At 41.3% G+C, this 25,075-nt stretch overlaps 1 protein-coding gene across 2 annotated transcripts in view; it reads left to right on the top strand.

Moving 5' to 3' along the window:
- SLC22A3 (solute carrier family 22 member 3) overlaps positions 1-25,075 on the top strand; it is a 46,875-nt gene that overhangs the window by 16,174 nt on the left and 5,626 nt on the right. For both annotated transcript variants that reach the window (XM_037895103.2, XM_037895104.2), the window contains exons 2-7: positions 4,714-4,817; positions 7,124-7,278; positions 10,772-10,940; positions 13,158-13,275; positions 21,861-21,958; positions 22,081-22,295. In XM_037895103.2, coding sequence (XP_037751031.1) covers positions 4,714-4,817; positions 7,124-7,278; positions 10,772-10,940; positions 13,158-13,275; positions 21,861-21,958; positions 22,081-22,295 — 859 coding nt within the window. The remainder of the gene's footprint in view (positions 1-4,713; positions 4,818-7,123; positions 7,279-10,771; positions 10,941-13,157; positions 13,276-21,860; positions 21,959-22,080; positions 22,296-25,075) is intronic.

Here is a 25,075-nt window from a genome sequence, read left to right on the forward strand (position 1 = left end):
ATATTTCCTCACCCACCGAGTTTTTCTTATATCCTGGGACTAACGCGGCTGTAACAACACTGTTTATATAAAGAGCATTTGAGTGGACCCTGGACAGACAAAAAATAACAACAAAAAATGGAGCCAAGAGTTCTTAGCTACATCAAGAATATTTAAATATATAGACCTGAGCAAAACGTAGGATTTATTTATAAGGTATCAGTTAATTTACTTAAGCATTTTACACTATAAATCCTTTTGAAAGTACTCCCAGTGCCTTACTGTTATCCATCGTCTCTTGTTTCATGGAAAATGCAAGTGATTTAAAATATTTGACTGATCTTTTAAGGCAACAATTTATTTCAACTGTCAGCTGCTCAATGTAAAATGTATGTTGAGGTACAAGGGCATTGTAAAGGAAGCATATTTTCCCTTGTCTCTTTGATGCACTCTCTTCCGCTGGCCCTTCATGTCAGGTTGTTCGCTTTCTCTCTGTTTATCTTAAATGTGGATTAACTTATTTCAAAAATAAATATATACTTTTAAAAGGATCAAGCATAGTAACTTTCCAAGGCAAGGAGCCCAGCTATCTCTACGGACCAATCCTTCAAGCCGTTCCATGAAGGAAATCCATGGAGCTCCATGCAGGCGTGCAGGGCTCCACTAGCACAGAACGGCTTGCAGTACTGGGGCCCATGTTTGTAAAGCATCTAGCTTTGTTCCTGACTGGGGCCTCTCTGAGTATTATCAGAATATTAATAACAATGGATGGGAGTTTTCCAAAGCACCTAGGGGACTGTTGACTTTCACTGCCACTTATGATCCTAAGTTACTTATGATGTGCTTTTGGAAAACCCACACAATGTCTTTAATACCAAAAGGCACCACAAGACAATGGCCTCCACACCACTAAAGCATGGGACTGACAGGGTGTCTTTGGAGCTTAGGTGTGTGGAGGCTCTGCAATGAGACAAATTTTGCCCTAGCAGAATAGGCTTGAAAAGTAAGGTTCACATGTTCAATGAGATCTCTACATTTTCACTCATAATTCGGTCCATGCCAATAATGCATGAGTCAAAACAGGATACTTAGACATCTGTGGGCTCAGATTTATAGGTTATGGACCTGGTTCTCATCTCAACTACGCAGGTTTTGTGCCAGTGTAATTCCATTGACTTCAGCGGGCATTGTTCCTTATTTACAGCCAAGTGAATGAGATTGGAATCCAACCCTGGGTTTCAAAAGTGGCACTACAAATGCATATATGTGAAAGGTGAATTTTCTTTGATTTGAAGTGTTTAGCTATCCTTGTTTCGCCTGGGAGAGTTGATCTAACATTGAGACACAGGCAATAAGCCTGATGCCACTTTCAGTGTTAGAAAAATGAGGTCCTGAACTCTGAATTTGGATGGTGGAATTAAAGAAAGTGATTTGAAATTAATGAGTTTTAAAATGTATTTATTAAAGGAAGTGATTTTAAATGAATTCATTTTAAAATGTATTTATTTGTAACTTAAGTGTGCCTGTAAATTCTGTTAAGGATTTGAGATCAAAAACATTTTCCTTTCATGATGTGTTTATTTGAAAAGTATTTCATTCTTAAATCCTTTTCATTCTGTGCCCATAATAATCCATTATGAGCTCTGATGAGACAGTAACTTTTACTTTTTCTGCCTATTTTACTTCTTTGATTGCAGGACTTGTGGACAGAAGTCTTCTGTCAGGGTTTTCTGCTTTAAGGTTGTCAAAGCTTGTCAAGGTTGTCAAATCCTAAATAGGCCTTCATAGCATCGGTCTCCTTGGTGAGGGGCTCTTTATTGCGGTCCAACATTGAGCTCCTTTGTTCATTTGCTAGCTTGGTCTCTCTCTTTAAGACCTTGAACTTACATGGTGCTGAGCAACCTTAATTCTCATTAAACAACATTAAGTTTTGGGGACTATTGGTCCAGATTCTTCTGGCAGTTGTTTCCAATATATTTCCAGAAGAGTGTACCACAGAGGGTGACTGCTCCCTGACTCCATCTCACCCCTCTGGCTGGTTATGCTCTATCACGTAGAGATCCATTTCCCAGTGACTGGTAGAGTGACTTCCATAGGCTCAGGTGGAGAGAGGGAGGAGGCTTACTGGTGCCATTCTTGCTTTTCTTCCAACTAGTCCTCTTTGCCTATTTTTTCATTACATTATTCCATTCCATGTTTTTCTCTACAGAAGATCAGCTGGCCCTGTATTTTCTACTCAACAAGCTAGTTTTAAAGACCAAATAGGCTGTGTTTGCCTGTGTGGGTTGTTTTAAACATTCCTCCTGAAATCTCTGACCAGTGACAATGTCACAGGCATGTACAAGTATTTCTAAAGTCACTTTTAGAAATGGCCATGCCCTTGAAAAAACTCTATGAAGTGGGACGTTCTGGAAATATTTCATGAAGTTCTGTCCTTTCTGTCCTGCTGTCGCACTTGTTTAAGAAACAAGAAGGTAGGAGTACTCTTCAAAGAGTAAATATGCGACGCTTTGGAGTTTGTGAAAATTCCACAACAGTTATTGTTTCTGAGACATGAGAACAAGTTTTGTTCCTGGAAGAACCTAAGGATTTTATACATACTGGCCTAGATTTATAAAAGTAGGAGTTAAAAGTGAACACCACTCAACATTCAAAAAGGATGAGCTGAGCTCCCAAAAGTCAAGAGCTTGGCTTCAAAATGATCAGATTTTTTAAATAATAAACGTAGAGGTCTTTATTGTTGTTCTGGATTTTGAATCGTAGGTTTCATGTAGTCAAACTTTTCTCCACCACAGTAAAGGGTAGAAACTCACTTTTAAAAAAGAAAGTTGAGATTCTCACTTAATCACAGGATTCCAGGAGCTCTAGCTTTAAGAAAATACAAATATTGTGAGACTTGCAATAAAATCACAAGAGTTGGCAAAACTGAGTTAGGGTCCTAGATCCATTTTTAGACACCTAAATAAGTGGCCTGATTTTCAAAAGCACTGATAACCTAACAGTTTGCATTGAGGCAATAAGAGCCAGCAGCAGTGAGATCACTGGGACCAATAGGGTGCTCAGCACTTAAAAAAATTGGACGACTTATTTAGGTGCCTAAATATGGATTTAAAAGCTTATCTTTAGACTATTACTTTTAAAAATCTTGGCCAATGTGAAATAGAAGATATCTTCATTCTATCTAAGTACTTCTATGCCCCCCCTCCATCACTGCAGTATTTGAGCACCTTCATCTGATATACATTATTATGAGTGTGAACTTGAAATACTAAATGCATTGCAAATGTTCTGTATCTCAGTTATCTGTAAAATATTGTTATTAATATTATTTATTACAGCTCATCCTTGGAAATTATGGCTATTTCTAGAGTGCTATTTAATAAATGGCTAAAACTGCTGAGAATATTACCTCAGTTTATTCTTAATTTTGCTTTTGCCTAACTCCTCATTGTTGAAAAGGACATTCTAGTCAGAGATCAAAAAATCCTGACTACAATAAGGTCTGCAGGACTTATTGAGCTAGGTTGGCATATAATTGTTCTCCACGACCCTGTAAAGTAATTGCCAACAAAATACTATCCGCACAACAAATGAATTTTTAATTTGTTTTTATTTTTGTTTCCGGTCTCTTTCCCTCCCTGCCTCCTCCCCCATGAATTCTTCAGATGAACGCAGGAGCAGCATTTTGTCATCCTGTAACAGCTGCTGCAATATAAAGAATTGAAGGGTCTGAGAAAGTTACAGCAAGAAAAACATTTTCAACCTGTCAAAAATTGGTTTGAAATTTGTTTTCTGCACCCTCACAGGTCAAGTATCTCTACTTTTGCCTAGGAGGCACTAAGAAAAAAATTAAAAACATTTGGAGATGTTAGTGTTTTCCCTGGTTACAGCTCTGCATTTACTCTGAGCTAAACATAGACGCAGCATTTCCTTGCCACCAGACGTTAAACTATTGTGCTCAATCTGTATAACAACAAACCAATTCAGATGTCTCCCCTGTTGAGGACATTTGGCCTACAAAACCTGAAACACAGCAGCCTTTTGGTAAGGAGGACCCATTTTCTGTATGTTTACTGTAACTACAGTGATCTGGACTCACTAGTGCGGGCATTTCTCTGTGCCATCTGGGCCTGCCATTGAACAAGTACACAATAAATAGGAAGGATGACAAGTCACAAGATGGACGATGTTTAATCTGAGACCAGTCAGTAAGAAACTGTATTTGCTCAGAGATCCTCTGGGAAGAGAGAATCCATGGAGGACACTCGACTGACATAGCTCCACACACTGAGATCCCACAAGATAGGCAAAGGTGTCAACAGTGTCAAGAGCTGCTAATAAGTCCAATAAAGTGATCATGGATATCTTACCCTGGTCTACCACTGTGAGGAGATAATCAACCAGCAATATCAACACAGTCTCTGTGCTAGATCTGGAACCAGACTGATAGGGATACAGGAAGTCTATGGAATTCAAGAGTTATTGGAGCAGCCCGCATTATAATCTTCTTAGTAAATTTCTATTAAAAAGGGATGTTTGAGATGGGATGCTAATCACTGAGATGGTAAAAAACAAACAAGGTTGAAAGTAGTTTCTCAAACACTTAGCGATCAGGTTTTTGCTCAGGCGTGTTTTTTGTCCTGGAGCAAGACAATTGCTAAAATGTTTTGCTTTGAGGAAAAATATTCCATCTCTGTGGGGGAATCTTATTATATCTCTTGCTTGTTCCCACAGTATAATCTTGTGTGTGCCAATGCCTGGATGCTAGATCTAACACAAGCTGTTCTCAATATGGGGTTTCTGACAGGAGCATTCACTCTAGGCTATGCTGCAGACAGGTAAAGTATGCGTGTTAATGCAAGTCTACCCTTATAGAGGCAGAAACATTTTGTACTGTAATCACGGTATGCAAACATTCAAAGTTTGGAGGTTCAGTTCAATTCCAAGAAGCAGGTCCCACGTAAACTTAACTTCCTGTGTCTGTAAAATTGGTCTGGAAACTTCATGAGATTTTTAGTACTTCCTGGTCCTGTTAGGACTTAAAATAGCATGAAAAGAGCCCTTCTTGTGGTATTTCATAATTTCTGTTCACATCTGGACTCAGGAAGTACAGAGGAACACAGAAATGAAAAGCAAGCGTTCACAGAGAGTTTTGGGGTTGGCAATTTCTGAGGGGGCATAAGGCCATTGATGAAGAAAGCAGCTCCTTTGAGAGAGGAAGAAGAAACTCAGTGCTACAACCCTCTGAGTTCACACATAAGGCACACATACCCATATGTTGACCACCAAGGTCATGGTTACAGTTGGTCTTCAACATTTTTAGAGCTGACTGAATACTGCAAAAATGTGTGGGTGAAATCCAGCCCTGTAAACAGGGCCAATGCCAGAGCTAAGCACTACTTAAGTCCAACTTTCCTTCAAAATAGGAGGAGGAAGCCTTATTTTAAGGAATTAAGTCAGAATTAAATGGTGTGCAGTCCTCATGCCAGCCCAAATACAAGGGTGAATTTCACTGTAGATGAATATTTCTTTGATTTGAAAAATATATTAACCTTTGCTGTTTTGTGCTCCTTTTCTATTTGCTATCCATGAATATCCTAGTAGGTGATTTTATTAGGCAGAGCACACAGAGAATATTCTCAGATAAAACACTTTGAATTCCTAAACAAAAGTATTTACAATAAAAACCTCATTGTACTGAGAATTATGGTCATCCAGTAGGGGACAAACCTACCACGTGACCTACGTGTCCAAAAGCAAACAATACAACTTTTGCATACTGAAGTCACACAACAAAGCTCTCAAATATGGTAGAGAGCAAGGATTATTTGCAAACATTCTTAAGTGAATAATTCTTTTAAAAGAATCAGCTGAAGAAATTTTTTTTAATCTTTACACAGACAATTCACAAACAGAAAGAAGGAGAGAGACAGTGAGCTGATAAATCATTGTTTGAAAGTATTCACTTAGCCGTATTCAAAATAAAGGGATTTAAAGCCAGGTTAACATTGGATGAAGACAACATTTCAGGGCTGCAACTATAAACTAGTTGTCTCATGATCAAATCAGAGAGAATCATGATGCTTATAAAGTGCCTGACAGTCTTGGATGAAATGATAATAGAAATAATTTATATTATTATAGAACTACATCTTACCCACAACATTTGGATCTGTAATTGTCTCTTTACCACATAGTTCAAAGGGTTTTACCTAGAGCTTATCGAAAAATACCAATTATTTTTCTTAGTATTTTTTTAAAGTCATTTTGGTCAAAATTTCTTATTAGTTTTGCTTTGTGTCCTCTCCACAACAACAACTCCCTCCCCCACCCAAAAACAAACCTGAAAAAAATACAAAAGTTGCTTTTGTTAAAAAATAATTTTTTTTGGTTTCTGGAGTGTGTGGGGCGGGGAGAGGGGTGTTGGTTGGTTGGGTTTCAGCCAAAAACAAAAAACAAAAATAGGAAATTTTGAGAAAAATGAAAGTTTTTATTTTGATCAAAAATATTTTTATTAAAAAATTGACTTTTTTTAAACCAACTCTAGTCTGGGCCTGTAGTTAGGCTTGGCTTGTCCATTAATATTGTTGGGATAAAATGTTTAAAATTCAATACTAATGAATACAAAATTAAAATACTGGAAGATAGACATTATAAGCTCTAAACAGAATATTTATGCAGCTGCTTCATTTGGCATTCTAGTAAAGGGTAAGACATTTCCTACACAGGGTGTGACTGTAGTTAAAATAGGCAGTTTAAGGGAATAATCTTGCACATGTTGAAGTCAATAGCAAAAGTCCCATTTATTTCAATAGGCGCATTCTAATTTCTATAATTTAAGTGCACCATGCAAAATTAGAAACTGTTTTCCAAAAACTGGGCCTAAACGTTTTCAATCACTGCTTTAAAAGTGGAGATAGAGAGGCTGAGATTAATATCCAGGAGGAGAGAGTTCCAATTCCTAGGAGCCAGTACAACAAAGACTCAGAAAGTCACCATCATAAGGCCTAGTGATGGGAAACCTTACAAGACTGATAGCATCAACACAAGACTTAGGAGCAGGTTTAAACTCCAACCATAAACTAAGTTGAGAAGTAAAATGTTAGTCATATTTCAACATTTTTGCTCTTTTTTTTTTTGGCAGATATGGCAGAATCCATGTTTACCTCTACTCCTGCCTTGGAGTAGGCTTATGTGGCCTTGTTGTCGCATTTGCACCAAATTTTTACGTATTTTTGATCTTTCGCTTCCTACAAGGTGTATTTGGAAAGGGAACCTGGATGACAGCCTATGTTATTGGTAAGAGCTGTACTTTTTCCCTTTTTGGGTGGGGAGATTGAGAGAATGGATGTTGGTGGACAGACTACCTGAATGTGAAGGTAAGTGAGAACTGTACAGTTGTTCACCAATGATCAGAGGTGAAAGGAACCAGTGGAGACAGATCATCACTGGAACATAACATAACCCTGATTCAAATAGCCCTCCCAGAGCCCCTCTAATAACCCTGATATCTGGCTGCTCAAAATCTGCCGCCAAGTGATCCACCTCAGCGTTCCATCCCGGGGAAACTTTTCCCCTTTAGCTTCACAAATGTTATGCAGAGCACAGCAGGCTGCTACAGCCATGCAAATATTTTCCTCATTGAGGTCTAACCTGCCAAAAGGCAGTGCCAGCGACCCTTTAATCTACCAAATGCACATTCAGCGGACATTCTGCACCTGCTGAGCCTGTTGTTCAAGCGCTCTTTGCTGCTGTCAAGCTTTCATATAAGGCTTCATGAGCCATGGGAGTAAGAGGTAGGCAGGATCACTATCGGCATTTCCACATCCCCTCTTGGAATTTTTTGGTGTGGAAAGAAAGTCCCTGCAAGCAGCTCTCTATACAGACCAGTGTTCCTGAAGATGTGTGCACCTTCCCTGACAACTCCACAATGATGTCAGTGAAACAAGCCCAGTGATCCACCAGCACCTGGAATACCATAGGGAAGTAGCCCTTTCTGTTGATGTAATCTGTTACATCTGTCTGGGGCCAAAACTGGGATATGCGTGCCACCTATTGCCCCACCGCAGTTAGGGAATCCCATTGCTGCAAAACCATTCATTATTTCCCATACATTGAGTCACAGTCCTTCGGAACAGGAGGCAATTAATGGCCCTGTACACTTGCATAATCATAACCCCTATGGTGAACTTCCCAACTCCAAACTGATTAGCAACTGACCAATAGCAGTTGGAGTTGCCAGCTTCCACACAGCTATTGCTACTTGCTTTTCCACCATGTGGGCAGCTCTCATTGTTCTTGCACTACAGGGCAGGGGCAAGTTCCACACACAGAGTTCCGGGAAGGTGGCTTTGCACATCCGAAAGTTCTGCAGCTGCTCATCATCCCAGACCTGCATAATGATGCGACCCCACCACTCAGTGCTTGTTTCCCAGAGCCAGTAGTGATGCTCCACTGTGTGCAGCTCTTTTGTGAATGCTAACATCAATCTTGAATTGTTTCTTTCCATGGCACACATCAGGACAGGCACCACGGATTCATTTTCAGATTTGCAGGTCATGAAATACTGTAGGATCAGCTGTTTGTGTTCATAACAAGACTGGAGAGCAGTGCAGGATTCATGCTATCAGGAAGAGACAGCGGGCACACAGTCTACAGGGGCAGTTGAAAAGTAATTGGAAGCGCATGGAATGATGGGATGGAGAAAACTGCAACATGGGATGGTGAGCCTGCCCCCATGATGCACTGCGATCCATTCCCAGAACTTCTGGCAGCAGAAGGTGGTGAGTTGCACAGTGGGATAGCGACCCACAGTGCACTGCTTTCTCTGTTGATACTGGAGCACCAACTGTGGATGCGCTCCGCCAACACAAGGAGCTTTGTGTGAACAAACACAAGCGATGTAATTACAGTGGTTTATGAGCGTCGACATAACTTAAGTCGACTTAACTCTGTAGTGTAGATCTAAGGCAAAGTCCCCTTTTCAAAAGTGACGTAGGTACTTAACAGCCTAAGGGCTTGTCTACACTGCAGTTGCACCTCTGTAGTGCATCAGTGTAGACACTACCTACGCAGATGGGAGAGGTTCTCCTATCTGCGTAAGTAATCCACCTCCCTGAGAGGTGGTAGCTAGGTCAATGGAGAAATTCTTCCATTGATGTCTTCGGTGACTTAACTATGCCACTTAGTGGTGGTGATTTGTCCCTGAATGACATAGTTATGCTGACCTAACTTTCTAGTATTGACCATGCCTTGGTCAATGTGATTTATTTATCCCTTTGCTTTACCAGCAGGTACGTTTAAGGCTGATCAGTGGCCTAAGTTACTATGCCTCATATATCGATCTCTGGGGAACATATACTTTATACCAAAACATTGACTTCAGTACACTTGGAGGTTGGTTCCTGTAATATCCTGGAGATATACCCTTCAAATTATTGACACAGTACTTTGAAACAATCCAAGAAGAGGCTGCCCCCAAAGAATCTTAGATTTTACACTGAACCCGTTTTTACTGGGACAAGATTATGGGAGTTCAATGTATTCAGATCGAGTCTCTGAGCCTTGATGTTAAGGAGCTCTCAGTCACCGGTGATACAAATTCCTCTGCATCTGCAGAGGTCAACCTCCTCACAATCAAGTTAAAAAAAAGAGCAAAAGTAATTAACTTAATTCTTAAGTACCAATTTTATAAACTCTTATAATGATAAAGAAACACAATAATAATAGCTTATTTTCTACTACATAACAGGGCTACTTCATAATCCACATATATTATTTTCAGAGTTATACATAAATAGAAACAAAAAATCAAACCAATTAAATCTGAACAGGTTAGTCCCCACAAACTCACAGTGAGAAGTAACTCAGAGTTCCAAAAGTTGAGGTTGGAGTTCTCTTCAGTCTTTGCTCATGAACTCAAAACAGCCTGCTGAGTCAAAAGCACTGCAACAATATATTCCCACCTCTTGCATGCAGAAATCTCCAGTTGAAGCCCACGAAGACTCTTTCTCCTTCTCTGCTGAACTGTAGAATGACTCAATCAGCTAGTCAACCAATTAACCAACCAATCAGTATTAAGTATATAAATTAAAAACCCTGTTACAATAAAAATAAAAAACCGAGAAGAGCCAAATACAGATGACTCTTTCTCCAGCATCACACTTAACTAAGAAGAGAGATTGTGACCCATACTGGTTAAGACAATTTAACTAAAACAGTTCAGCTAAACATCAAATAACTTTCCAGGTATACAATTAAAATGAAAGAAGATAGTCATAGAAAGAGGAAATGGGAGGGAGAAACCAACACTGCCAGTGCTTCCCTGCCAGTGTTGCAGAGTTAGCCATAGCACTAGCCTGCTGCAAAATGCTTCAGAGTTAGGGGAAGCCAGCCTGCTCCTGTTCCTGAGCTTCTCCCAACCCATGTAGGTCATGTGTCTTTTTATAAAGCAGCTGCCCTAACTATTTGCTCTCTGTGGAGTCTGAGTCCAGCTACAGGGAGCCTACTGAGTATGACCAAAAGTACAGCACCCAATTCCAGAAACTTCTGGACATGGAACGCTAACTGTGCATTGGCCTAACAACAGTGACCCAGACACTCATTCCTCCCCCTTTCCCCCCCAATAACTCTCTATTAGGCACATGGTTTACACGTAATTTTTAGAAAAAAGGGCACCTTCAGTTGTAATCCAAGGTAGAACCTCCTGCATAACTGTGAGCCAACATTGCAAATGTAATATTTTTAACTTGAATAGGGTTTATTTCTGTTTCTGTTTTTCCCTTCTCTTCAGTGACAGAAATAGTTGGCTCAGATCAGCGAAGGATTGTTGGAATTGTGATACAGATGTTCTTCACCCTTGGAATAATGATTCTTCCTGGAATTGCTTATCTGGTTCCCACATGGCAGGGGATTCAGCTGGCCATAACGCTCCCCAATTTTCTTTTCCTGCTGTATTACTGGTAACGTTATTGTGTTCATTTTGACCTCTGTAGGTTCACGCTTTGTATTCAGATCTAGATCAGAGAATTCTTAAAAAGAGGGTTTCCCTGAACTTTTCAGAAATTACTGTTGGATGCATTTCAGATTAAGACCTGTTTACAAAATATAAAGTGAAAAAGAAAACTTTGTGGCCTGATAAAATGCCTTTCTGATTAGTCAAACTATACAAGACCCATAGTCTGACATTTCCGAATAGGTTTTACAGGTCTGGAATCCACCAAAAATGTCCTTCACAATATGCCTATATTTTCATGGGTGGACTTTTGTTACCACTGGGTCCATCCTCCAAAGTTCTCTGGTTGGCTTGTAGAGGTCTCATAGGCCTGGATTCCAAATTAAACTTCTTTGGAGGATCTCATATACATGTTTTTGAAAGTTTAATTACATTTATTTGTGACTGAATACTGTCCCAGTAGTAGCCAAGGAATTTCATTCAGTTCTTTCCTAGGTGTTCACAAGGCAAGCAAACATTTTGAGCCAAAAATTGTTCCCTGATGTAATTCAACTAAGTACACAGGAGGTACACCAGGACTGAATTTGGCCTTGCAGAGTTCAATGTACCAAATGCGAAAAGAGGGGCGAGAGCAATGGTTGATAGAACAACACCCATTAGAAGTTTTAAATGTTATTTTTGTTGTTGTTAATTTACTCTTTGACTCTGTGGCACTATGATTCCCCACCCAGTATTCTACAAAGAGATTATTGGAAGGTCAGGGACTTTCAAAGTGCCAGGAAACACTTGATGGGAACAAGAACCTCACAGAGATGTTAATTAACTTGTATGTTTGGCTTGACCACAAGCAATATTTCATTTGAATGGAATGGAAGAGGCCCAGGGTTGAACAGGAATGGAGAGTGAACTCCCTTACCTTCTTTCTTGTAGGAGTTGTCCTCCAAGTCAAGGTTGAAGTACTTTAGTTAGGGCAGTGTGGGGAAGTATGCACTACTTCTGAATCAGCTGCACCTACCCAACATTCTCTTCCCAGCTGCGTGCCTCAACCCTGACCTGAAGGGAACTACATCTCTGGGTAAAAAGGTAATTCATTCTCCATGTCATTCACTCCTTTTCCTCTCTGAGACTGTCAGCAAGGTACCACTTAGTGCAAACCTTGGCGGTCAGTTTTATTAAAACTTTGTGGTTATAGAGTTACGGTGGTTTTCATCTAAAACTCTCAAAGCACTTTACAAAGGTGGGTAACTCTTCTCCTTTGCAGTTGGAGAAACTGAGGCAGTAAGTGATTTGCTGAAGTTCTCACAACAAGCTAGTGACAGAGCTGGGACTAAATCCGAACTCTACAATCACCCAATCCCATGCTTAACTGTCTGCTAAGAATTAGAGAGACAAGCAGTGCTTAATTTGTGCCAGGGCTGAGCTCTGGCACCTCTAGGCTTGGCAGTTCATAGTCCTGGTACCTCTGCGCTTGCCACGTCAGTTTGACAGTAAAAAAATTGCTTGAGCCCCAACATATAATTGCTTGAGTCCCAGCACCTCTTTGATTTTACATTAAGCACTGGAGACAAGGCGAATGGGGTCATATCTTTTACTGGACCAACTTCTGTTGGTGAGAGATAAGCTGAAGAAATCTGGAGGTCTGAAGAAGAGCTCTGGGTGGCTCTAAAGCTTCTTTCTCTCACCAAGATAAGTTGGTTCAATAAAAGGTATTACCTCACCCACCTTGTGTCTCTAATATCCTGGGACTGACACAGCTACTACTGCAGGGCAATGCTAAGAACTAGGCCAGGTCAACAACTCCTTTCACATAGGCCATCAATCAACCATTTGATCTGAACTAGATTAGGACCTCCAATGTAGAGGCAAAAAGTTACATGTCCTGTCACCAATTCCCTACGGCTTCTGGGCCTTAGGAAACTTTCAGGAAAGTTGAGCAAGACCTAACAACTATTTGAATAAAAAAGATAAAGATAAATGGCTGAATGTTGTATGTAAACCGTAGACAATCTACTAGTTCTCAAGCTGTAGTCCATGGACCTTCCTGGTTGTCCATGGCATGAAGTATTTTGAGAGTCAAGCTGAAGGTTGACTGGGGAGCTGGAAGAATTTCTATCTTGTTGAGAGGCTGAAGAATCACTGCATTAGGTGTTAACGCAGGTGATGATTGGCATGGTTTTCTAGACACTATTAAGCAAAATCCTTGCCTCCCTCTGTGCTTTTACAGGGCAGTTCCTGAATCTCCACGCTGGCTGCTGACACGCAAAAAAGGAGAAAAGGCATTAAACATTATGCACACCATTGCCAAGCACAATGGGAAATATCTCTCACCGTATTACTCTGAGGTACTTACCATATGTTTGCTTCAGTTTTGTTTGATCTTTAACCAGTGGCCTTTCTGTTTGGTTTAGAAGAATTTTACAGTACAACACTGTGAACAGATTGTCTGGCTCAATTTTTTTTTCTCTTGAGAAGGAAGAAGTAGGTTTATTGAAAGGACACGGGTTGAAATGAGAAGATTTCCAAGAAGTCATAAGAGATGGGAGTGCTCAGTTACTAATGTAAAATTCACACTAAACATCCCATATCTTAAAGAACTATACTAGACATCTTAAATCACTAGGGGCCATCATCTTTCATAACGGCTTATGCTCCGACAGTATTGTGTAGTAGTCTGTCTGCTGACATACACCATGTGGAGGATGTGTCCGTTAGTCTCATTGTGGAGCTGATATTTATCTCAGTCCTAAAAAATAAAGGTTGAACAAGGAAGTGGGTTCTAAGTACTTAGTGGGGGGGAGGGGGAGGGAGGGAGCTGGTTAATAAGATTCCCTAACAAAGTTGTTTCTCGTTTTGTTTTTTTTTGGTCATATTTCTTGTAATGATGTTTTTCTTGGTCAGCCCTAATTATAGACCTTGTGGTTCAGAGCAACGGAGTAGGAACAACGCAGCAAAGGGGCCTTAAATTATGTTGCAGAATGGAGATTGTGTCTTTCTACATATTTGTAGAAAGCCTAGCACAAGGATACCCTAATCCTGATTTGAGTCTTTGATTGCTACTGTAATGCTATATTATTAAACATAGTGAGCACAGCATAATAGCCCCTCCATGCCTATTCTGCTTGTTAAGGGCCGCGCCAAATGTTAGAGGGCATACCGATTGTAGGGGGAAGAGAAAGTACTAAGGCACGGGAGTGTTGTTCAAGCATACTACAGTTTTAAGTGGGTAGTATCAGCACTACTGTGCAATGACACTGCTGCTCATGCTCCTCTCCTAGAACGTCATATATGGATAGCTGCATGAAAGCTTGCATTGCTCTTTGCAGCATGAACTTACACGCTGAACCTGGACGTGGTTTGCCAGTACTCCTGGACCATCATTTGGGGGAATGAGGGTCCAGGAGACCTGGCAAATCACATGGAGGCATCAGGGTCTTTGGGAGCTGCTGCTGCTTCCTCTGGCTGGTCCACTGGGTCCCAAACCCCTCCTGCCCAAAGGGAGGATCTAACAGGAGCTCTGAACTGAAACCCACAGATTTGCCCTCCTCCCAAGAGTTTCTCCACAGGAGCGAAGGGATGGCCAAAATTTAAACTAGGGGAAGCAGAATCTGTATTGACTATGAGTTCACCATTTGCAAAAGGGAGGATACCTGATGGAATCAGAATTCTCTTGTGGCCCTGGATGGAGGTGAAAGGACTGATGTGGTTAAGTATACATTGTCATAGTGTTATGGCATTACATATGGCCATGGACTATATCTCATTGCATTGAATGGTTTCAAAAGTGGTTTCATTGAATGGTTTCAATGGTTAGCTTTGGACATGTAGACAAATAGCCTATCAGCAACAGTCAGTCAAGAGTTCTGTAGGTATAGTCTACAAGCCAGGCTTGGAAGTTAAATGTCAGACTACAGAACCTCACAGGTTCGCCTTAGAAGATCTGTTTTAAATCATTAGCTTCACTGGAGAAAATCCCTAGAGGACTGCAGTCTATCCACCACTGAACATATTAAGATTTTTTAAAAGGAATAGTTAACTTGTTGCTGGTAAAGAAAAAATATTTGTGGGAAATATTCACTCAGCAGCATGCTGAATAACACTGGTAAAGTTTCACAATAACCCCCAAATGGGTTACAGGAAAGATTTTGTCTGTGATTCATGGGTTTGAAGTAAAACTGCCTCTCTCTCTTTTCCCTGGGTGGGGAGGTTTGCTGTCAATGACTTTTTTTTGTGCAGCTTGAACACTAACTGTTGTGCTTTCTAACATGGTCAGGCAGCTGAGAATATCTTCCTTGTGAGTATGCTGCAGCCCCTGTACCTCAGGAACCCAGAGTGACTCCAGGGATATAACGTTTAAACTAGAACCATCTTTAAAAGTTACATAACAAGATGGTTCCTACAGACTCTGAACATGCAGACCTGAGTTTGTGCATATCAGAGACTCATTACCCTGGGAGGCCTTCTGGTGATTACATATGACTAAGGCTACATTTTAGTCATGGGTATTTTCAGTAAAAGTCATGGACAGGTCACAGGCAGTAAACAAAAATTCATGGCCCATGACCAGTCCATGACTTGACAGAACAAGGAGTAATGGTCTCAAGTTGCAGTCGGGGAGGTTTAGGTTGGATATTAGGAACAACTTTTTCACTAGGAGGGTGGTGAAGCGCTGGAATGGGTTACCTAGGAAGGTGGTGGAATCTCCTTCCTTAGAGCTTTTTAAGGTCAGGCTTGAGAAAGCCCTGGCTGGGATGATTTAGTTGGTGTTGGTCCTGCTTTGAGCAGGGGGTTGGACTAGATGACCTCCTGAGGTCCCTTCCAACCCTGATATTCTATGATTCTATATTTCTATATACCCTTGACTAAATATTGGGGAGAGGGGTGGCCCAGGGGTGCCACGGGTGCTCGGGGGTGGGCAGCCCCAGGGGATGCTGCGGGTGCTGTGGGGGTGGCCCCAGGGAATGCAAAGGGTGCCTGGGAAGCGGTGACATCCCTCAGTTCCTAGGTGGTGCCACAACCATGCAGCTCTGCATGCTGCCTCCTCCCTGAGCGCTGACTCTGCAGCTCCCATTGGCCGGGAACTGCAGCCAATGGGAGCTGCGAGGGCGGTGCCTGCAGGCGGAGGCAGAGCGCAGAGCCCACTGGCCACGCCTCCCCTTAGGAGCTGAAGGATGTCGCTGCTTCTGAGGAGCCCCGCGCAAGGTAAGCACTGCCCAGAACTCTCACCCCTTCCAACACCCCAACCCCCACCCCTGAGCCCCCCCACCCCCAAACTCCTGCTGCTGATGGCATTGGGGGGTGGTGGCCCGAGACGGCCCCAGCACCGGCTGGTGTGGCTGGCCCAGGGGCTGTCTGAGCTGCTCAGGCGGCCCCCAGGCCAGCCTTACCTGCCGCTGAAGAAGTCATGTATATCATAGAAAGTCATGGAATCCATGACCTCTGTGACAAACTCGCAGCCTTACACGTGACTAATTTGAAAGAGACTGTGCCACAATATACTACATTGACCCTGATTTTCATAGCGCTCTTCTTCAGTTCTATGTAAGCTCGAAATCTTGTCTCTCTCACCAACAGAAGTTAGTCCAATAAAAGATAGGTTTCAGAGTAGCAGCTGTGTTAGTCTGTAGCTGCAAAAAGAAAAGGAGTACTTGTGGCACCTTAGAGACTAACAAATTTATCTGAGCTCACGAAAGCTTATGCTCAAATAAATTTGTTAGTCTCTAAGGTGCCACAAGTACTCCTTTTCTTTTTCCCATAAAAGATATTTCCTCACCCACCTTGGACAGAAGACTAGGCATTTATCCCTTCAAGTTATTGTTCTTCCTCCACAAAAGTGGACACTTTGCCCAAATCTGCATGATTTTATTTACACTGTAAGAAAAAATTTCTTTGAATTAGTCACAACTCCCACCCAGTGTCAGTTACTCATGGTTGCTCCTATGATAAATATAGTCCTCATAAAAACTGCATACTCCATTGCAAAAAAAAAAGGTGCGAAAAAGCATAGAAATTAATGTGTGTAAATATTCCGTTACCCTTATAATTCATACATTCAGTTAATGACAATTTTGAAATGTAAGAGTTCACCTGACATATTTCACAAACAAGCTAAACTCTGACCTTCCTGACACCTTTACAAACTATTTTAACACATACATATATCATTAGTTATATGTTTTATAGATACACATATATCAGCAGGGATCGATATGTTGAAATATCCATATACCTTTCCTTAACTAGTCATTTCCATGCTTTTTAGTGCATAGTTTTGTGTAATTGTCATAATGTTCTTGTTATGGAGTTTCTGTGAACATTATATTAATCACAGGAGCAAGCTTACATTAATGACATTTTTTTGTGTGGGAATAGGCAACATATTGGGCCACTCATTTACTTGGCCAACAGAATATAATTAGAGGACAGGATGGCTGTAGATATGTGAAGCAGTGTGATGGATGAAGTTTTGATTACCAGTGAAAGGCTAGGCCAGAAATTAGTAAATCATTTCCACTATGCAGGCCAAGATGATGTCAGTGTCACCCTCAGCCCAAGAGATTGAGTGGGGTAAACTAGCTAGATTGGAATAGCATCTTCTGCAGTTACAGATGTGTAAACTGAAACAGTTAAGAGAGAAATGAAGTGGAAAGATACATGAGTGAGACAGAAGTCAGTAAAACTGTTCATGTTCTCAGGTTAATCTCTCCTTTCTACACTTCAGTGTTTTAAAAACCTGGACTAGAATATAGAGACTTGTATCTTTTCCGATCACGCTTATTAAGATCTCAGCTGACATTCTTAAGAAATAGTCACAGTCATGACCCCAGTTCACAGCTGCAACTGCTTAACCTTGAGTAATATCTGAGCTGCACTTTGGATCTGTTCCTGGGACCTTTTTGATATACAACTTCTGTCATTCCTGGTGCTGTGCCCAGGAGACAGTGATATTTCAGGAAGTGCATTAATAGAGGGTCAAGTACATTTCTCATTTTTACTCATACCAGAATTGTCTTCCTGATAATTATCTCTAGCTTTACAAAGGCGTTAGTGTGTGTGTGTGTGTGTGAGTGAGAGAGAGAGAGAGAGAGAGAATCCACCATAACATGCATGGACTTTGGCTAAGATTTTCAAGAGAGCCTGAAAGGATTAGATGCCCAGAAAATCAGAGCCTTTATTGGCACTCAGATACCATGTTGATGAATAGAGGTGACCGGAGGACACTTCTGTTTCACTGCAATTTTCAAGGTTCTGAAATGTTGGTTTTGTTCCTCACTGGAACAAGTCAAAAGCCTTTCAAATGTTTTCTCAAAAACATAATTGTGTTGAAACCTGAGCTTTTGATTGAGAGAGACAGAGAATGAGTAGGCGTGAGAGAGTTTGGGACACATGCCTGATTCAGAGTGATATGGGAATGAAAAACCTCTTCTCTGAATCATGCAGAGCAGGGCTTTGAACCTGAGTGTCTCACATCCCAGACCAGTGCCTAACCATCAAAAGAGTCTCTCCCTCGCTCACTCTCCACTCCCTTCCCTCAGACCCCCAAACCTTCCTGATTAAATATTCATTGAAACCAATAAATCTCTGCATAACACTTCTGCTTTGATGCTATATTTTCCGACTAGCTCAAGTAATGAGTGTGATGCGAAGACAGATGAGCATTGTTTTGTTCAGTATTTGTATTACAGCATTGTGATAGTAGGAGACTGGTCATAATTTATTAAATGTTGTTTCCAGTGTAACCTCCTGTTCTCAGTTGTGCATAATTTCCCCCAAATTTCATTTTTCAAGCTGAAATGTTTTACAGTTGGTCTCTGCACAAGGGTGAATGTTTTGTAAACATATGTGCAAAATCACTTCATCCATTTTTAAGTGACAGGAGAGAGGAACAAATTATTTTCCCATTATAAAAAAAATCTTGTCTTTTTTAAAAAAAGATCTCTTGCATTAAAATGGCAGGGATAGATGTGGATATTATCCTCTCTGAGGAGAAATGACTTGGAGTATTCTAGTGAAAACTGATGTTGATTAGGCAGAGATGTAAGCCTTGGAAAATCTCACTCTGAACATGCACAGAAGATTTTGCTCATGTTGTTAAGGTCCTGATGCTGCAAAGACTTACACATATTCTTAATTTTATACGCTGTGGCTATAATTCAGCACAGCACTTAAAGGGTATGCTTAAATCCCACTGACTTCAAGAGCTTGTTAGGGCTTATCTTCATTGTGGGGGTAAGTCGACGTAAGTTATGCTACTCCAGCTACGTGAATAATGCAGCTGGAGTCGACGTAGCTTAGGTTGACTTACCCCGGTGCCTTCACTGCGCTGTGTGAATGTGAGACACTCTCCGGTTGACTGCCCTTACTCGTCTCAGAGAACTGGAGTACAGGGGTCCACCAGAGAGCGCTCTGCCATTGATTTAGTGGGTCATCACTAGACCTGCTAAATCGATGCAGCAGCATCTATCTCCCCGTAGTGAAGAGCAGGCTTGGTTCTATGCTGAATAGACATGGGCTGCTGAATTGGAGACTGTCACAGTGCATAGAGTTTGCAGGATCAGTGCCGAAGCTTGTGAAGTGCACAACTTTTACTGGAATTTCTAAAACCATTGTAGAAACAATGAGGTAGGAATTGATGAAGTACATCATTTTATACAAAATCTCATTGCTCTTCCCAGGGTTAGGTTATAACATGTCTTTGGGTACTAACGGTGAAATTCTGGCTGCATTGAAGTCAATGGGAAAACGCTTATTGATTTCAGTGAGGCCAAGATTTGACCTTAAAAGAGTTAAGAGTTTTTTTGCAATGATTTTAATGTCCTTTTCCCCCAGCCCATAAATCATACTCAAACATTATTTCCAACTAGTGTTAGTGGCACTTGAGACAGACAGGACATTGTGTTAAGACTGCTTGATTTATCTTTGCATGGGAAAATGAATACCATATTTGCACAAGGTTCACATGCTGGTCACTGCCAACATGTTCTTATAAACAAAATGAAGGCAGCTTTATCTCCTTCATGAGTGTGCCCATAACAAATGTCAGCAACCAGCAGATTCTGATCTGGAATGTAAATGAGTGCCTGACAAACACATTGTAGGATTAAAAAAATGGGAGCTGGCATGTAAAGAATGGAAGCAACTTTGAGAAAACATCTCACTCCGTTACAGAAAACAAAATAGCTGTAAAGATGGGAAGAGGGTTCCTAGCAATGATGAAAGGGAATGGAAGAGAACCCAGGGCAAACTGGGGTTTCATTAACACTTCCAATGTTCTGGGACACTGTTTTTGCTAAAGGGGGTGTTAAAAGTCCACTCAAAGGGCTGTTTATCTCACTGAACAGTTAAGGTTATATATTATGAGATGAGGAATAAATACAAAATAAAATTCATGTATACAGCCTTGGCTGAACTAGAATCAGATCACTGGGCAATGCTGTTTGACCTAGTTTATTGTTCTCCTCACCAATCAGCATGGTCTCTGTCTCTACATTCCCTTTGGCCCCATTTTCCCCCCACCACACAAAGTAATTTCCATTGACTTCACAGCACAGATGGGAGAAAGGGGCGGGGGGTGTCCTTCTTTCTCTTTCCACAATCACATCTTTTTTTATCAATCCTTTTTTGTGCTTGGTTCGCTGTTTGCTCTGCCAGGCCCCATCGGTGGGGAGGTAACGATACCTATTGAGTGGTTAGAAGAAGGGACCCAGTGTCAGGGACTGAGACTTTCAAAGCAACACAGGGGATTTAGCCACACCTCTTCCACTGACTATGTGGGACTAAATCCCTTGAACAGCTTTAAAAATCTCAGTCAAGACTCCTGGATTCTACTCCTGATTCTGTTGCTGATTTGTTGTATTACCTTGGCTAAGGGCTTGTCTACACAAAAATCACAGCAAGCTGGGGTATGAATCTGGTCTAACTGTTCATGTGCTCCCTGCTGATGTTCATTAACAGTTTGTGAGAGAGCTTTGATCTAGTCCTCGTTGAACTGGGAGTAGCTCAAAGCGCATTAGCGAACTGTTAACATGCACCCGCAGAGTGCACACAGACAGTTAAACCACAGGCAGCTAGCATGGGAGAGATTCACACCCCCGTTTGCCGTGGTCTAATTGTTTGTATAGCCAGGCCCTAAGTCGTGGGTGCTTTCTCATCCTCATTTTACCTACTTGTAAAATGGAGAAAACGATACTTTCCTCCTCATCTCGGGGAAGGGTTGATTAATTGATATTTCTAAATAATTTGTAGATTTTTAAGGAAAAGGCCTAAATCAGCAGAATGCTTGTGCACATTCTTAACTATAAGCACATTCTGAAGGCCCATTGCCTTCTGCTTCATTTAAATGTTTTGGGGAGGGCAGACATTAATCTTTCTCTGTTCTGGGCCTTTCCACCCTGGCCTCACTTCTTGATAGTGTCCTCCTCCCTACTTTTCCTCCTACTACTCAGCTGTAGTATCAAAAACACTCTCAAGGCCATTGCTGTTTGCTCTCTCCATCTCTTACCCCTCTGAAGACCCACCCCTTTGTTCTGACCATCAACTATTACAATTTCATGGGCTGGCTGTGGGGAATGAACTCACAATCGAGTTCCTTCTCTGTGTCACCCTTAAAGTTCAATTCTGCCCTGAAAAGCAGCTGTAAAAATGGCATTGCAAGATGCCAGGTTTATTGCTTCCCAGGGACCTCTAAGTCCACTTCCACATTTACAAGTAAAAATATGGGTTTTTTTCTCCTGAAACTCAATAGGAGCTGGAAAATAAGCTGTATTTTTTCTGGCATATATGTTGTCATTACAAAATATTAAGGAGCTGGAAATTAGTCTGCAGCTGTATTACATTTTGAGCCCTCTGCCATAGCTGCTGTACCAGCTCAGCTGTGGTGGCCTGTGTTCCTGCCTATGGTCTGCTGATTCTGATGTTTGCTTTTCTTTAGATCACAGTTACAGATGAAGAGGTTAGTAATCCATCATTTCTCGATCTGGTTAGAACTCCCCATATGAGAAAATACACGTTGATTCTAATGTATGCCTGGTAAGTCCCAATTTTACTGGGTTTTGAGTGTCATATTTTTTCGGTATTGTGATTCTCTCAAACTTGAAATTCAAGTCAGCTGCTTACATTTATTTGTGTTTGTCTCAATGTTTTTTGTTTAGGTTTACAAGTGCCCTGATTTACCAAGGGCTTGTTATGCGCCTAGGAATTATAGGAGGAAACCTCTACCTAGACTTTTTCATCTCCGGAGCTGTGGAATTACCTGCAGCTCTCTTGATTTTACTGACAATCGATCGAATTGGCCGACGCCTTCCATTTGCCATAAGCAACATAGTGGCGGGAGTGGCATGCTTAATTACTGCATTCTTACCAGAAGGTAACTCTTTCCTTAGCTTCCCAAGATCAGTGATTTCTCTCACAGACTCATAGACTTTAAAGTCAGAGGGACCATCATGATCATCAGGTCTGACCTCCTGCACATTGCAGGCCACAGAACCTCACCCACCCACTCCTGTACTAGACCCCTAACCTCCGGCTGAGTTACTGAAGTCCTGAAATCATGATTTAAAGTCTTCAGGTTACAGAGCATCCGCTATTTACTCTGTGAAGTTCCTAGAGTAAAGAGGTTGAAGCCACACAAAGGTTTTGAAGCAGTGGACCAAGGTAAAAAGCGTGTTGTGATACGGTTAGCAAATGATAATGCCAACTACAGAACAAAAATATGAAGAAAGGGAAAATACACTCATTCCCTGGCCAGGAAGATATTTATCATACAGATATGGAGCTAGGAAATTGGTAGTTTGGGGAAACTTCCCATCTCCAAATAAATCAGTGTCTGAGAAAAGAAACAAACCTGTTTAAATGATATATTTCCTGCTAGTCAGTCTTAGCAGCTCTTGAGTCAGATTCTTGGCTCTAATATCAGTAACAGGCCATTCCATTAGCCTGGGCTTGCCAGAGTGCAGTGTGCTCTGTCCATTCCTCGTTTCATCCATCCTGTCCCTGGCATGGGGCAGGGGCTAGGAGCAGGCGGTACAGAGCCAGCTATCCTGGCTTGACACCCCCATGAGTTTCCCCTTCACAAAGGGAATCACCAGCTGGTAATTCAAAGGGGACAGACCAGAGGTAGAGGATCTGGCTTCCCCTTTTAGTAATTCTTGTCCTGCTTTAAGGACTACCAGGGTGACTCTGGGGTGTGACTCAGCACCCCTGACAAGGGATTCTTTTCTATAAACTGATGTCTCTCCACTATGTGGTTACAGCGAACAGGTAAGCATTCATAGGTGCTGCAGACTAAAGGCAGACAGAGAACAGACAGCCCTTCCCTGACTGTGAAGTCCCTGCTCTTTGCTTCAGAGTAGTTTAGGTTGGAGCTACACGGGATGTTGAATGACCATTAGAAAGGATCACCCCTCCCTAAGGATGTCATCAGCAGAATGAAGTCAGGGTTGCGAATACTAATTCGCCTTAGCGATGTCAGCTCCAGAAATTATACCACAAGGCAACAGTTAGCAGGCAGATATCCCAAGTGAAGAGCTGTAAAATGGAGCCTATGAAAACGGGTGGGTTTGGAAGCAGAATAAAAGATCCTTCACAGAAACACATTCCTCAGTGGGTCCAGTTTTACCACAATTAGCCTCATTTTTAAAGTTTATTCAAAAGTTACTTTAAGACAACACCATGTGTTTCAGCAGCTCAGTTATTTCAATAAATCCAGGCTCAATGGCAAGGGTCTGAGCATCAGGAGATCTGACTTTTATTCCTGGATCTCTCACTGGCTTGCTTTATGACCTTGGGCAAGTCACATCCCTTGGTTTGTAAAGCGGTTTGAAATGATACTTACCCTCCTCTGCAGAGCACTTTGGATGGAAAGTATGGTGTCAGTGATGGGCATTATTATGCATCAGGTATTTTTATTATTGCCTAAAAGTGAGTAGTTTATAATGTGTCATGTAATCTACAGGGCAGTCATGCAGCCAGACATCCCAGTACCATGGTTCCAGTCATTACAATCCTTCTGTTAAAGCAACGGAACATTTATTCAGTTTAACAGGAAAAAAATATTTTCTTTAAATTTGTCCTATGACAGCAGCTGTCCCAGTTATCATTCTCCCATTTAAACAGCTTCAACTCTATTCATGAATTTGATCCAGGATGAAATTTTGCCCCTTTCTGTCCTCAAATGTTACCTTTGTGTGTGTCTGATTTCTCTGAATTTGCTGCCAGGAGAAAGTCACCATTTTCACATACATAGGCACGCACACAAACAGATTTTGGGGATTCAATAAGTTTTTCCACCAGCAAAAAAATTTGTTTTTGCAAAAAATTCAAGACAAAAAGAAAATAGATGCATTTCTCTTTTTCATGAAATAGTAATACTGAAGTCTTTAATGGAAAAGATCCTATACCATTAAATAGGGATGAAATCTACAGAGACCTCTGAACATTTGATAGGGTTCTCTAGAAATTACTCTAAAATCTTATCAAATTTCATAGACAATGCTATCCCTTCTAGAGTTTTTGAGCCATCCTATAGAATTCCATAGCAGGCATTTAATTTTCTATTATAAAATTTATAGGATGGTGAAAAAAACTATAGAAAAAAATTGTCATTTTTTATTAAATTCTGGAGGACTTTTCTATGGGGCCAAGAGACATTTTTGCCCAGATCTATTTGGGAGTCAGTCGGATTCGGCTCTGATTATAATTTGATTTAGAAAAATGTTGCAGGGGGGAAGCGTCACACCTGGATAATGACCAGCAGCCTGCCTGAAGCATAGGATTGCACAATCTGGGTAGGATCATGGGAGCTTGGCAACGACATTCACCACCCATTTTCCCACACCTGGCATTATGCAACACGTCTTCGTTGAGTCAGTGGGTTGGAATTGATTTCTGAGTCTTCAGACTGGCCTGGGTGACACAACAAAGCATGAGTAGGCAAACCTTGAACACCCATAGAGGCCAGCACAAAGGGATACCTGGCAGCAATGCCCTTTTGGTTCTACACTTCCTTAAACCTGATCCAGGGTCCCTCTGATGTAACTCTTCCTGACCGGGCTTGGAGGGTAGTTTTGAGAAAGATATAGGTACCGGAAGACAGGAATTGGCAGACTGGATCAGACCCAACGTCCATTAGCTTGTCTCTGACTGTGA

This window comes from Chelonia mydas, chromosome 3, assembly GCF_015237465.2.
Source record: "Chelonia mydas isolate rCheMyd1 chromosome 3, rCheMyd1.pri.v2, whole genome shotgun sequence".
Classification (NCBI taxonomy): Eukaryota; Metazoa; Chordata; order Testudines; family Cheloniidae; genus Chelonia; species Chelonia mydas.